We start from the raw sequence: 14,105 nt of genomic DNA, 5'->3' as shown, positions 1-14,105 counted from the left end.
TTGTTTGTTAGGGGTGCTAAAGTTGGGGGTGCTTATGGTGGGCGTAACTCGAGTAGGCCACCCGAGAGGGAGCCGATTCCACTTGTTGTGTAGACTGAGTCTCTGGCTCAGCACTACAGGGTTTGTTTTCACACCCACTTGTGACATGAGTGAATTAAGTTCAATGCACCACCACTTGAATGTGAAAGACTGTTTTTTATAGCCCTGCAGCAACCCACCCAATACATAGTTGAAGTGGTGTCAATGCTTTTGGATTACTAACAGTCCCTAAACAGGAATCCAGAGAAACTGTGGTGGTTAGAAACAAACCTTTTTCGTTCTCATTAATAACACACACACAAATTGCTCTGCGAAATGACATTTGAACTAAAAAGCAGGTTTATTTCAACAAGTGGACCTTGTTGCGTGGCACATCTGAAATAACTACATAGAATATGATTAAAACAGCACAAATGCATGTTGTGACCAAGAAGAATAAAATGAAAATTTCCTCCATTGTTAAAATGTAATCTAAGAACCTAACACCCTAAAACCAACCAATGTGCGAGATAGGAGAGCATTGAGTAGCATAACTTGCATTTAGAGTTTCTTGGGGAGAATGAGCGCACTGCACACCCTCTTACAGCCAAACACTTTATTTGTTAATAGTCAGGGAGCCTATGTTCCCTGCGAAAGGCACACATGCATCGAATCAGCATCAGCTCCTCCCGGACTCAGGCTCGATATCAGCTTTCAGTAGAAAGTGCAATGCTGCAGCATCTCTGGCAGGCAGTATCGCTGCTGTCAGTATCTTGTGTTACAAACAGGGACAAAGTACCTCTCCTAACAAGTGAACAAATGGCATTCCTTTCATACTATATCTTGTCTAAGATGGCATTTCCAACACCACCTTAGGAATATTTTGTATTACTATAGCCCATCAAGACTACAGTCTATTAAACAAATATTGTTCAAATATGACAATTCAGACTACACTTTTTGGCTGTTGTTCATGTTTGACCTTGAAATTGAGAGAGCAAGACACTTTTTCCTGACTAATGTTGCATCAGGTGTCTTATTGATGTCTAGATATGAATGACTTGACACTTTTACAGGTTCTTGGAAAGATAAGGACAGACATCTGTGTCAAAGACAGACATGTTTATGATTCTGCAGAAAAACTGAAAATGGAGCTTCTGCCGACATAAAATGGAGTTTGGCCATATATGCTTTACGTCACACTGGCTCCGCGCCACCTTCCTTGTTTCAGTTGGCCTGGACTGTCACGACCCTGGTGCAGTGTGACAGCTAATTAATGGATACAGATTTTGTTCCCTACCACTTCCTCCTCAAGAGCTTAATAATGCACTGTTAATTGCTCCCTTTTTGTCGGGAGATCTTAGTTCATTTTGCTGGGTAGAACATTAATTAACTTGGCATAGCAGGGTGGCAAAAGGCCTGGGCTCCAATCCAAAGCTGAGCAAGAAAAATATGAAAATTCTGGAACTGTATGAACACAATTTTACCCCAGTTTGATACCTTGATGGACTTTGTTGGCAAAAGAGAGGTAAAACTGCTTTGTAAGGCAGATTTCCCTCATGAATATAATAGATGGTCACTGCAGACAAAACAGTACACCATATTACCTATGAGTGCCCACTAATAAGACCTATTCCATGTCAGTATCTAACCCTGCAGAGTCCCATCTGTGCCAGACTACCTGTGCGCAGTTACCAGGCTGCACATGTCTGTAGTCTCACATATGTGCAAACACGTATTCACAGGTGTTTATGTGTATCTAGCCAAGTGCCCCTTACCCTGGCTGCGTTGCAGCAGCCTTATCTCAAAAGGCGTACTCTGGAAGTAAACATGCTCCTCCCATTGACCATTTGATTACTGTGGGTGAGACACCACCTGTAGTGAAAAATCTGGGTGGATTAAATGGGAAGAACCAGTTTTGTTATCTAACATCTTGGGTGCTCGAATCATTGGGTCCATGAACTCTGGATCCAAATTCGGGGTCTAAAAAAAGCCAGACGTGTGACATGCAGCATGGGTTGCAGGCAGCTGCATAGTTTGGCCCCTTCCTGACCCTTTGAGCAGAGCAGTAGAAGCAGACAGTGCACACACATCCACAACCAATTCTGACACCCTAAACCGGTCTTCCCATTAACACTTTCTGCCTCCTCAGAATCGGAATTTGTGAAAAAACACATAAGTTTGTCTCACTGGGGCTTTGCTGTTATTTTACTTGATTAGGTGACATTTTTGAATAAGATGGTTTTGGTGTGGGAATACTGCCTAAAGTCTTGAATTGTGATCCTCTGGTATTCCTGTACCAAAATCCTCCGAACCTGTATTAAGGGACACACATTTATTTCAGATCGGGTGGATAAATGCAGAGGGTGATAGGTCTGGGTGGAATGTTTGCAAGTTTTTTTTTCTATATTTAGCCAGGCGTTGAGCAGTTGGAGAGGTTGGTGTGCATTGGTGGCAGAAAACAAGGTGTTCTGTTTTTTTGTGGTAAAAGAGGGTAAATGTAGAGGGTTGTAGGGGCTGGTGACAGGAGACCAGATGCTATTTTTTAAATTTGGAAGAGAAGGTGAGATTACTACTGTAGGCGAAGTGGAAGGATGTCAGGTATCACTTCTAACAATTGGGTGGTAAGGAGAGGGATGGGCAAATAATGGTGAGAGTGGATGTAAGGATGCATTCTTTCATAAGAGGCTGAGGGGACACTGGTGACATATGTAGTGTGTGGCTCCTGTTTGACTTTTCTACTCCTTTACAACTGATGTCAGTAGCGGGAGATAAAATGTAGGGGCCATACATAATATGAATTTAAAGATGGGTAACTGTGAATAAAGAAGAAGTTATACATTTCACAGTTCTGAATAACATAGAAATCTTGTGTTTGGTTCACTTTCTTAATCTGATGTAACTCAGCAACTCTCATTGGAAAACATTTCCTTTATTCACTGTCATCCATCTATAATTCTATATGTTTCTGTAACAGAATGTTCTGCCTTTTGCTATATGTTTCAGTGTACCAGTAGTCAAAGTCTATATCTTTCTTTTCTACCAACAGAACTGTCATTTGGGACAAGAATAACATCAGTGCTCTCGGCTTCCAGGATATTGCAGTTGCCTTAGAAAAGTAAGTCTGGAATGTCCAGATAAAGTGGTGGTGCAGCACATGAAATCTTGAGAATGTTTTCCCAACTTCATCTAAGTTTTTTATGCACACCACAACACTGGTTACTTGCTTCCATTTCCTGCAATGATGGAAGGAGATAAACTACACACTCCGTACTCATTAGAAATTTGAACAATACTGTTCTTTTAACCTAATGAGTTGTGTCATACATAATGTCATTTAACTTGTCATGAGTTATGTAACTTGTGAGGTCATAAACAGTGCATGATTGGGGCATGAGTTATAATTCATTGTCTAAACTATAACTGCTGTATTTCAGTCCTGTTTGATTTTTTTAATGTAAGTTCATGTTTCATTTAAACACCTAACTATACCTTCACTTATTTTTTTTCCCTTTCTTTTCAGTGAACATCTGTTTTTTTTAATCATAATATAAATTGGCCCAGTGCCAAACATTCTGCATGTTCCAAACTCCGCTGCACCAGGCCTTAGGCCTTGTGGAGGAGAGACGCCTGAAAGGCTAAGTCTCAGAGCCAGACTCTGTGCCTTAACCTCTGCTATCACTCAACCCCTGCTGTGCACAGCCTCAGACTGTGCACAGGAGGAGGACGGTTGCCTATCCAGCACCCAGTCCTTTGCCGCCAACCACTGTTGCTCACAAAGTGCGTAGCAAGAGCTGGGCCTCATGGCCAGGCCCTGCACTGTTACTGTTTTCCAATTATGGAGCTATTACGTGACTGAAAAGATGGGTATGGTGTGTATACATGAGGAAGGGAGATGCTGTACTTATGCACATGTCTCCCTTTTTAACTATGTTAGTCCTTTTAAGAATGCGTTATGCCTCATATTACTAAACAAGTGTACTTCCTTTGCATTTCTAACCCACCTGCATTAACATCTCAATGTTCATTTACTTCAGCCTATTTCTTAGGATCGACTTTCAATTAAACAGCTCTTATCCCAAAACATGGTGTTCAAGACTGCCCTACTTTTGTCTTGAATACAAAATGTTAGAGCTCTAATTGTTCATTAGAACTCTGTGGTGAATTGGTAGTTTAGGTCTAAGGTGTTAAATGACAGACTGCTGCTGCTGTTTATAGTACGTTTAACTCTGCATGTCAGAATGATTTAAGGACATGGATGAGGAAGATACATGGGAACTCATACAAAATGTATCCTGATTTATGCTTTCTAGAGCACTAACCATAATTTTAGTGACAAAATTAATCCCCTAATCTCTTCATTCTCTGCGGTATCCTCCGTTTCAATTTTACAGCATGGATTCCATCAAGATGGCATTCAATTTGACCACACTTTTGTCATAACTAGTGAATGTTAGCTCACTAGTTATGCATTAAAACACTGTGGTGAAGCTGCAGTAGATAGAACACATTAGGTAATCAACTAACAGCCTGCTGCTGCTTGGAAATACACGTGTTACTCATAACATCAGCCTTTGTTCTCATGTCGCTTGAAAGGATAGCATGAACATATAGAAAAAACTTTCTACTTTTAGCTTCTGGAGCACCTTCAATAACCTCAATTACAAATCATGAGATTTTTCTCTCAAACGTGGAACCAGGGAAGAATCATTTCAGATGATGAAATCACCTTTGAAGGCATCACAATTAAGATGTGTAAGGGGGGGGACCACTTAACAAACAGCCTATATTGTAACTAAAATAGGTTATTACCCTTCATATGTGAAGCAGATTTAGAGCAAATAGCAACAAGCACCCTTTCAGCATTGCACCTTAATGGTCTGCTTTTTAGGGTGTGTGGCAGTTGAAGTAGGCAACTTAGGAAATCATGGACTACAGTGAGGGTGGCTATAAACAACAATACATCACTGGTTCAAATGGAAAGGAAATGCAATATCCAACTGTGACCATAACAGGATGCATGGTGCCAACCTTCCCTTTTATTATCATTTATGTTCGGCCTTATGGCTGTGTGTTTTAAAGCAGTGCAGTGCATTCCCACATGTGCATGTACACACTTTAGCAGCCCATGCCCTAATACAAACCAAGTCCTTACATGTGTTTCTTTGGTTTATATTCAAGCTGCAATTGAAAGAATTCTTGGGTTCTGTAGTGATTCACTTATGCTATCATGAAATGAATGTCTACTTCAGATAATTGGTGACTTCCTTATTCCAAGCTCATTCCCTGGTTTTGCGTTTACTGTACATTATCAGTATAATGTGTACATTGTTAACAGATGGGCCACACCAAAATGTTTAAATATGGATCTACGTGAAGAGAAAGAACAATTTTCATGTATGGAATAATCTTGCGAGTGAGTGCTCCTTTTCACTATCGCGTAACTCTGGTAACGTAGTAATGTATGCTGTTTCTGTTTGACAAAACACCAATTTCGGGAGTGTGAAGATACAATACATGGACTGGAAATGAGAAAACATATCAGACGGAGTGAGCAGAATAAAACAAAACATATTAACCCTTTAATTTCAAATAAATTGTATGTGCTATTAGATATCCACGTTTAAAAATGTACAGATCTGATTTCTTATAATTACCCGTGCTGGATCAGTATTGAGATATAGGGGAAGGGATCTGTACAGACCCGAAGGCTTTTCTGTCCTGGCTGGCTTGTTTACACATTAGCAATACCTGTAAGGGTAGGAAACATTCCTAATTTGAAAATCATGAGTTGTGGAAGGACATGTTGCATTATATCAGTTTACATGGTGCAACTCTGCATGATCCACGTGGTCAAAGACAGAACGATTGGCTTGAAGCTCAAAAGTGAAAATAGTGGCTACCAATAACAGTAGTGGCTTATAGTAGGGGGTTGGATTGTCCTAGCTAGCCTCTGGGTGAAATTGTGGGGGAGAAATGATTTACTGGTCGTTACTGGAGTACTTAGGTTACTAATTCTCCTGGTAATAACTCATTACGCATTGATTCTGTAGGTTCATCCTAGAATCCCCATTAAATCTGCACCTCAGGTTCACAGCACCCCATCAGCATCACTATCTTAAGGAGTGTGGAGCTAACACCCTAAAGGGGAGATTAGTTAATTAGAAGGGCCCAGAATGTTAAGAAATAAGAAGAGGGCTTTTGACATTGGCACATGAAATAGTGCGTAGTGAATCCCTTTGTTTCCACAGGCATTCAACGCGTTCAAACTGTTATATTGACTATGAAGGAAAAGGGACATTTAGAACAAATGGTTGTGTTATAATTTTACATTGTTTCATAATTTTAGTACAGCAGACAACCTAATTTCGAAACAATTAAGGCTATCTATCTATTGGCCCTGAACACAGCCTATCATCTATGAAGTACTGTGTAGTTTAATTCCAAGTGAAAACCCTTGAGGTTCCTGACAAATCTAGCAATGTCTGTTACAGATCTCCAGAGCTCTATTTTTGTGGTTGATTAGCATTCAAACTGGGTGGGCTTTTTTGTGAAGATCAATAGCTGCTGTGTGGCACATGACAAGACATGATGCATAACGCTGACAACTACTCTATCCTAGTCTTTTGTACGATTTTAAGATTCATAGAATTTTTAGTTATAGGGGAGATGTAGAGAATTTGCAAGATAGCAAAGAACATATTAGCACCTGCTCACACATATGTATGTGTGTGTGTGTGTGAAGGTCTCCTTTCTTTCCCTGCTCTGCTATTTTGTTATTTCTGGGAACTAGAAACACATCTAAAAGGAGGATTTGGATATTGTCCTCAAATGGGTAATACAAACCATGTGTGCATTAACAGAGTGCCCTTCATCACACACTTTACCTGAATATTCATCGAGCCGAGATTTCCAATAGAAGAAAGTGAATGCCTTGTCTTTACTGTGGAAATCAGGGCTCACTTCACCTCCTCCAAAAATCTCCACTTCCAAGGATTTTTATCAGTCACTGATGTAGAATTTATTAGATTATTATTTTTTCTTTTTTTAAACGATGGTATATATCCACTGAGACTAAACGTTTTCCCCCGAAATTAATAATGCTAAAAATATGGTTACAAATGTGAAAGAATGACTCCTGCGACCTGGTTACAACTGTGTTATGTTTTCCGTGGCTTCATCTGTAAGTAAGCAATCTTGTCTGATTATTTTAAAAGAGAGCAGAGAGCATACTGCACATTGTGCTAACGTTCTGTGATTCATAGCTCTGCTTTGAGATAAATCATAAGTTGTGCCTTTACAATTCATTTGTGTTTCACAAAGCCAGAACATCTGAGGTAGAAGTCCAGACTAGTCTAAGCCAGTGTTTCCCAAACTGTGGTCCGCGGACCCCCAGGGGTCCGTGACACATTCCCAGGGGGTCCGTAGGCAACAGTTTTAAAAGCACAGACACGTTTCTTGTTAAATTAGCAGCTTCCCAGCAACAATAAAAGTGTCAAGAGAATGCCAGTGATTAATGTACCTGCTGGAGAGCGAGCAGAATTTTGTTCAGTGGCAGCTTTGATTTAACTAATGTAGCACAGAGGGTTAATGTGCCTACTGCAAAGAACGTGTAACATGCATCTTAAAAAGCAGTATTTTATGTGCCTAGGTTCATGGTTACTGCTTTTGTCACAGAGATTCTTTTGTTACTGTGCACTTCATAAGTGACAATCGTAATCTAGCAGAGGGACCTATAAACTGTCATCAAAGAGCTGCTTGCAAACTGCATGGTACCAGTTAGAAACTTATATTTTGTCCCAGTTATTCATTATCCTGATGCTGCTAAAAAGATATATTTGGGTGGAAATAACTTTTTAATGTTAAAGTCAATGCTAGCCACTGTGTTATGTTCTGAATCCTGAGTTTGTGCTTTTCCAGACCAAGCACTCTTTAAACATTTTATATACACACTGATTTACATGTATGATTCAAAGTCTCTATATGTGTGTGATGTACAGTGCTCTGACATCCTACAATGGGATGAGAGATGCTATAAAACAAATGAAATATATGTGACAGAGGGGTTATTACTTTATCATAATATACTAAGAGCCAGATGTACGATCTGCTTTTATATGCGCGAATGGGTTCGCGACACTGTTTGCACATGCAAAAACCTATTGGGCCATGTACATAGCCTATTTCGCGAGTCGCAATTTGTTTGCGACTCTGTAAATAGGTTTTGCAACTTGCTATTTTGAAGGGGCATTCCCTTCCAAATAGGGAGTCTCAAAACCATGTACAAATGTTTTGCGGTCGCAAAACAGTCACAATTACCAACTACTTCAAGTAGATGGTAATGCATTCGCATTTAGGAAGTGGTCCCCAGGGGACCCCTTCCCCTTTGTAAATGCATGCAAAATTATTTTTTAGGGCAGGCAGTGGTCCCATGGACCTCTGCCTGCCCTTAGAAAATGAAACGAAAACATTTCATTTTCCTTTTTTTAAAAAAAAAATGCATGGTAAACAGGCTGCATTTTTTTTTAAAACTGCTTTATTTAAAAGCAGTCCGAGACATGGTGGCCTGCAGAGCCCAGCAGGCCACCATCGCTGGGAGGGCAGGCATTCCCAATGGGCTCGCAAATTGCGAGAGGCTCATTAATATTATTGAACCTCGCAATTTGCAACCCCTTTGGGAATCCCAAACAGTGTTAAACACACTGTTGTACATTTCATTTAGCAACTCGCAATTTGCCACTTGCAATGTGTCGCAGATTGCGAGGCGCTATAAGAAATGGTCGTACATCTGGCCCCAAAATCCTTAGTACTTTGAGTATTTGTTTTGTGTGCACACGTGTGTATTTTTTTCGAATTACTGTTTTAATGTTTGAAATGTAACTCATACAAATTGCTTGGGGGTCCCCGGCTTCCAGTGGTGACTCAATGGGGGTCCTCAGGAGTCAAGAATTTGGGAACCACTGGTCTAAGCTATTCATGTTTCATTTATTCATAAGAATGCTGTAAGTGTGAAGGGGTGAAAGCTTCAAGGGGTACACCTGGCAAAATCGAGAAGGTCAGAAGAGTTTTTAATGCAAGTTTTTATGAAGGCCCTAAAAGTAAGAGGCTATAGGGTGTGCACAGATGTTTTGAATCAAAAGCATCCAAACTGCCCCTAAAAAGACCAGGCATAGGTGAAGTGAAGAAGTGGGTTTGAGGGCACACATCAGTTCGAAATTTAAAAGACATACAAAGGAAGAGGTGATATGCATGGGAATCATGTTGTTATTAGAGAAAAGTAGAAACAAGAATAAAAGTTTTCTTCCATTCCTTTAACCAGCAGATGAGTAAATAACACACAACGCTCTCTACCATTATAGGGGTAAGTCATATTAAGTTAGTTGAAGGCAAACAAATCGTCTGGGAATTTTTGCAATATGTAGGAAACATGAGCTTAGATCAGTTGCCGTGTGAAATATTTTACAGTTAGCAACAGGCACTGGCAAACCCTAAACGTGACATGTATGCAAGAGCTATTTGCCTTGACAATGTCTGATGACCTTGTTGTACAGCCGCGCCTGTGGACAGGAAAACAGAGGGTGTCCTGGGGGTGGAGGACCCTGGCACACCATCCCTAAACCGGTCTCAGGGGATGGGCTCCCCGGGGATGTGGATGGCTCAGGGAGAGAAGAGGAGCTGGGCTGTTTGAACATTTTTGCCATGACTGCTTTTAGTTCTTATCCAGTCTGGCCCTGTTCCAGAACATATCAAGATGAGAATTGTTGTGATAATGTACCATTTATATATTTTAAATAAAGATATATATTTCTAAATATGTAATTTGGTGGTAGGTGCCATTTTACAGTCTACTCTTTTAGGCAAGAATGCTGCTCGGTTTTAGGAAAAACTGTCTTTCCCAATTTGCCATCACTGAGGGGCATGTTCCCTCTCCTTTCTCTTCTCTGGTAATAGGGCTATGATTCAACAAATGGCAGTCGATCATCGAATTAGGCCACAGACCATACCAGATGCCAAACTGGATAGAAAATTGTGCATTTTGGCTGTGATGAAAGAAACTTGTGGAAAACACATTATATCCCTGGCGTGGGCTGATGTTCTGTTAACAGATGAAGAGGTGATAGCAGCAGAATATCCCCAATATCTGAAATTTCGTTCTGTAGAAGCGTGAAAACTTTTCACACACACCAGTTTTCCTACCTACTTTTTGCTGATATTAGGATGGGCTGATAAGAGCTTGTCGCCTCCAGGTGATTTGGAGAAAGGGAGAACTACCATGTCTTCCTTCCTTGTACCAGGCTTAGTAGGCGGTGTGATTAGTTCTCTTCTCTGCTAAGAAACACAACTGCAGCAGGGCCGGCTTTAGGCATGTGCAAGCTGTGCACCTGCACAGGGCCGCCAAACCCCAGGGGCCGCCACCTCAAATATATATCATTACACAGCTGCCTGTTTCCCCAGCACCTACCACTTCTGTTACCGACCCTCGTAACCACCATGAATCCAGCAATCAACAGAATCGCATCTCTTACAGCCAACATGTGTCACCCGAGACGCCAGGTGGCTGGAGGGGTCTAGGCGCAGAGTGTAATGACAATAAAAATAACTCTATTAATAGCAGCGTTGGGCATTCCCTGGCAGGGGCCTTGGTGGGCGCCGGACTGCTGTGAGCTGTGCGGGGGAAGGGAGGAGGCCGAAGGGATAACTGGGTGGGACTGGCATACTGCTCTCAGGCGCTTCAACCTACCATTGAACCCTGTGTCTGAAAGCATTGCTGTAGGGTGTCGGCCATCAGCACTAAAGACAAACACACCACAGTACTGCTGGTGGGTCCTGGGAAACCACAGCAGCCCCCCCGGGGTGCCCCGCACCGTGAAGTGTCTGTCTGCACCCCACTGACCGCTGGCCGGCGGTAATACTTGTGAGGCAGGGGCCCCACTTTACTTCCATTAGTCCTCGGTCAGCAGTGGTGCCATTTTCCCTCTGCCCATTGAGCCCTGTGCCCTGCAGTCGTGGCTGGCGCTCAGTGGCCTTCACCCCAGCACCTACCACATCTGTTCACCCCAGCTCCTACCACATCTCAACAGCCCAGCACCTACCACCTCTCTTTACCGCACAACCTACCACCTTTCTTCACCCCAGCACTTACCACATCTCTACACCCCGGCATCTACCACCTCTCTTCACCCCACCACCTACCACCTCTGTTCATCGCAGCACCTACCAACTTTCTTCACCCCACCACCTACCACCTCTCTTTTTTTTATTTATTTATTTTTATTTTAGGCTATTTGTTAAGCGCTCAATTACCCGTAGGTATCTCGGCGCTGAGTGAAACGAATTAGCTCATGAGGAGATTATTGCTTAAACAGCCAGGTTTTTATCTGTCTGCGAAAGGAGAGCAGAGAAGTAGATGTTTTGATGTAGGAGGGTAGACTATTCCAAAGTTTAGTGGTAGTTACTATGAAGGATCTGTCACCCCAGGAAACTCTTTTTGTCCTCGGGACTTGGAGTAGTCCAGCGGTTGATGATCGTAGGGATCTGGTAGGTTCGTAAGGACGAAAGGAGTCTTTCAGATACGTTGGTCCTTGATCGTGAATTGCCTTGTAGGCAATACAGAGAGCCTTGAACTTGGCTCTTTTCTGCACTGGCAACCAGTGGAGCTCCCGGAGAGTTCCGGAGATAGAGGCGTACTTGGGAAGTCCAGTAATCAATCTGGCCGCGGCATTCTGCACAAGTTGCAGTTTCTTTAAGACACCTTCTTGGGCATTGACTAGCAGGCCATTGCAGTAGTCAATGCGGGCCATGATAAGTGCGCTGATTAGAGTTTTTCTTGTATTCATTGGAAGGTAAGGTAGAAGTTTCTTTATCATTCTTAGAGTATAGAATGAGCAAGATACTACCGTGTTGACGTGAGACATGAAGGTGAGTTTAGTGTCCAGTATAACTCCAAGATTCCTGGTCTTGGTTACTGGGGAGGGGGGAGGTCCCAAGGCATCAGGCCACCATGTGGGAGACCAGGCAGGGGAAAGATTTCCGAACAACATCACCTCCGTTTTATCGGAATTCAGTTTCAAGCAGTTTTGTGTCATCCAGTTACTTATAGCCAGCATTCCCAGATTGAAGTTGGAGGCCACTTCATCTCCGTTTTTATTTATGGCTAGGACAATCTGGGTATCGTCGGCATAGGATGTAACCGCCAGGTGATGGATTTTTATGGTCCTCGCCAAGTCCGACACATAGATGTTGAATAATGTCGGACTTAGCGAGGATCCCTGGGGTACACCACAAGGAAGAGTGAAAGAAGGTGAACTGAAATTACCGAAGGTAACAGATTGAACTTGATTGGTAAGAAATGAGGCAATGAGGTCCTTAGCCGAGCCCGTGATGCCGGCCGATTCGACACGGCCGATCAAGGTGGGGTGATCGACCGTGTCGAAGGCCGCAGACAGGTCTAGTAAAATAAGCACCGCCGAACCTCCACCCTCCAAAGACTTTCTAATTTCCTCCGTGGCCCTGATGAGTGCAGTTTCCGTGCCATGTCCTTTTCGAAAGCCAAATTGTGTCTCGTCCAAACAGTTGTTGTGCTCTATGAAGTCGGAGATTTGTCTATTCATGATTTTTTCTACAATCTTGGCGGGGAGTGGGAGGCAAGCGATTGGACGGTAGTTGGCAACTAACGTGGGGTCAAGTGAACTTTTTTTAATAAGAGGCTTGACGATGGCTCTTTTCCAGATGGAGGGGAAGGTCGTGGACAGGAACATGGCGTTGAATATCTCAGTGAGTATAGGACAAAGGATTTCAGGGAAGTTTTTAAGGATAGAGGGGGGGCAAGGGTCTTCTGGGGAACTGGAGTTCGTGGTATTTAAAAGTTGGGACACGAGATCAGAGGAGATCTGGGAGAACTCCTGAAAGGAGTTAAAAGGGGTTGATCGCGGGGGAATGGAAGAATTCGATGCAGAAGGAAGACGGTCGTTAGAGACAGTGTGAGAATGTCCAGTGTCATTGGCATGAGCTTCGAATTGGGAGAAGATGTTAGTGACCTTTTTTTGAAAGTGATTAGCCAAGGAGTTACATAGTTCTTGGGTATACGTGACTGGGGTAGATGTAGTTTGACCTGAGAGTTGGGTCACTACCTGGAAAAGTTGTTTGGTCGAATCTTGAGCAAGATTAATTTGATTGGTGTAGAAATTACTTTTCTCAGTAATAATAGATTGTTTGTATTTCAGCAACATGGATTTATAGAGGGCTTTTTGCTCAGGGTCGTAATCACGTCTCCATTTGCGTTCTTGACGCCTGCACTGTTGTCTTTCTAGCCTTAGAGTATCATTGAACCATGGTGAGGACTTAGTTGTTCTGTTGGAGGAATGTCTCTTAAGTGGGACTGTATGATCGACAGTGTTTTGAATCCAAGTTGTATAATTATTGGCACCTAATTCAGGGTCATCCGTCGTGGGAGGTCGTGAAGACGCGAGTGATGACTGAGAAGCCGGAATGTCGATGCTTTTCCAGGCTCTAAATTTATTCACTGAAGGATTAGTAAGGGCTCTGGGAGGAATAGGGTGGAGTAAAAAGTTAAAGAGAATGGCAGAGTGGTCCGTCCAGGTGAAGGGAAGGAGATCCTTTATCACTAGGGATTTCTCGCTGGAAAATAGGCCATCCAGGAGATGTCCCGCGGTGTGGGAGGAGCCGGTGACCAGTTGGGGGAGACCTATATTGGATAGTTCAGATAAAAGAGCAGAAGTATCGGGGTTGTCCAGAAGCTCTAGATGAAAGTTAAAATCGCCCAGAATGGTGTGGTGACTTTCACCTGCCAGTGGTTCTAAAAGCAGGGGTAAACTGGCGAGGAAAGGACTGCGAGGTCCTGGTGGGCGGTAAATGAGTATACCTTTGAAAGGAGGTGCGTTTGGGACAGCAATCGAGAAGGACAAAGCTTCACAGCTAGAAATGGGAATGGTTTCTGTTCGTACTGTTAGGTTTGAACGGTAAATAATAGCTAATCCGCCTCCCCTTTTGGGAGGAGGTCTATCCAGTCTAACAATAGAGTATCCTTCAGGAGTGGCCGTGACGAAATCAGGTCCGCAGGAGAGATC

At 42.7% G+C, this 14,105-nt stretch overlaps 1 protein-coding gene across 2 annotated transcripts in view; it reads left to right on the top strand.

Annotated features, from left to right (window-relative positions):
• The window catches only part of CARMIL1 (capping protein regulator and myosin 1 linker 1), a 994,750-nt gene that overhangs the window by 697,830 nt on the left and 282,815 nt on the right, over nt 1-14,105 (top strand). For both annotated transcript variants that reach the window (XM_086965173.1, XM_086965172.1), the window contains exon 22: nt 3,068-3,136. In XM_086965173.1, the coding sequence (XP_086821299.1) occupies nt 3,068-3,136 (69 nt within the window). The remainder of the gene's footprint in view (nt 1-3,067; nt 3,137-14,105) is intronic.

This window comes from Lissotriton vulgaris, chromosome 4_1, assembly GCF_964263255.1.
Source record: "Lissotriton vulgaris chromosome 4_1, aLisVul1.2, whole genome shotgun sequence".
Lineage (NCBI taxonomy): Eukaryota > Metazoa > Chordata > Amphibia > Caudata > Salamandridae > Lissotriton > Lissotriton vulgaris.
This window is presented reverse-complemented; position numbering and strand designations above follow the sequence as displayed.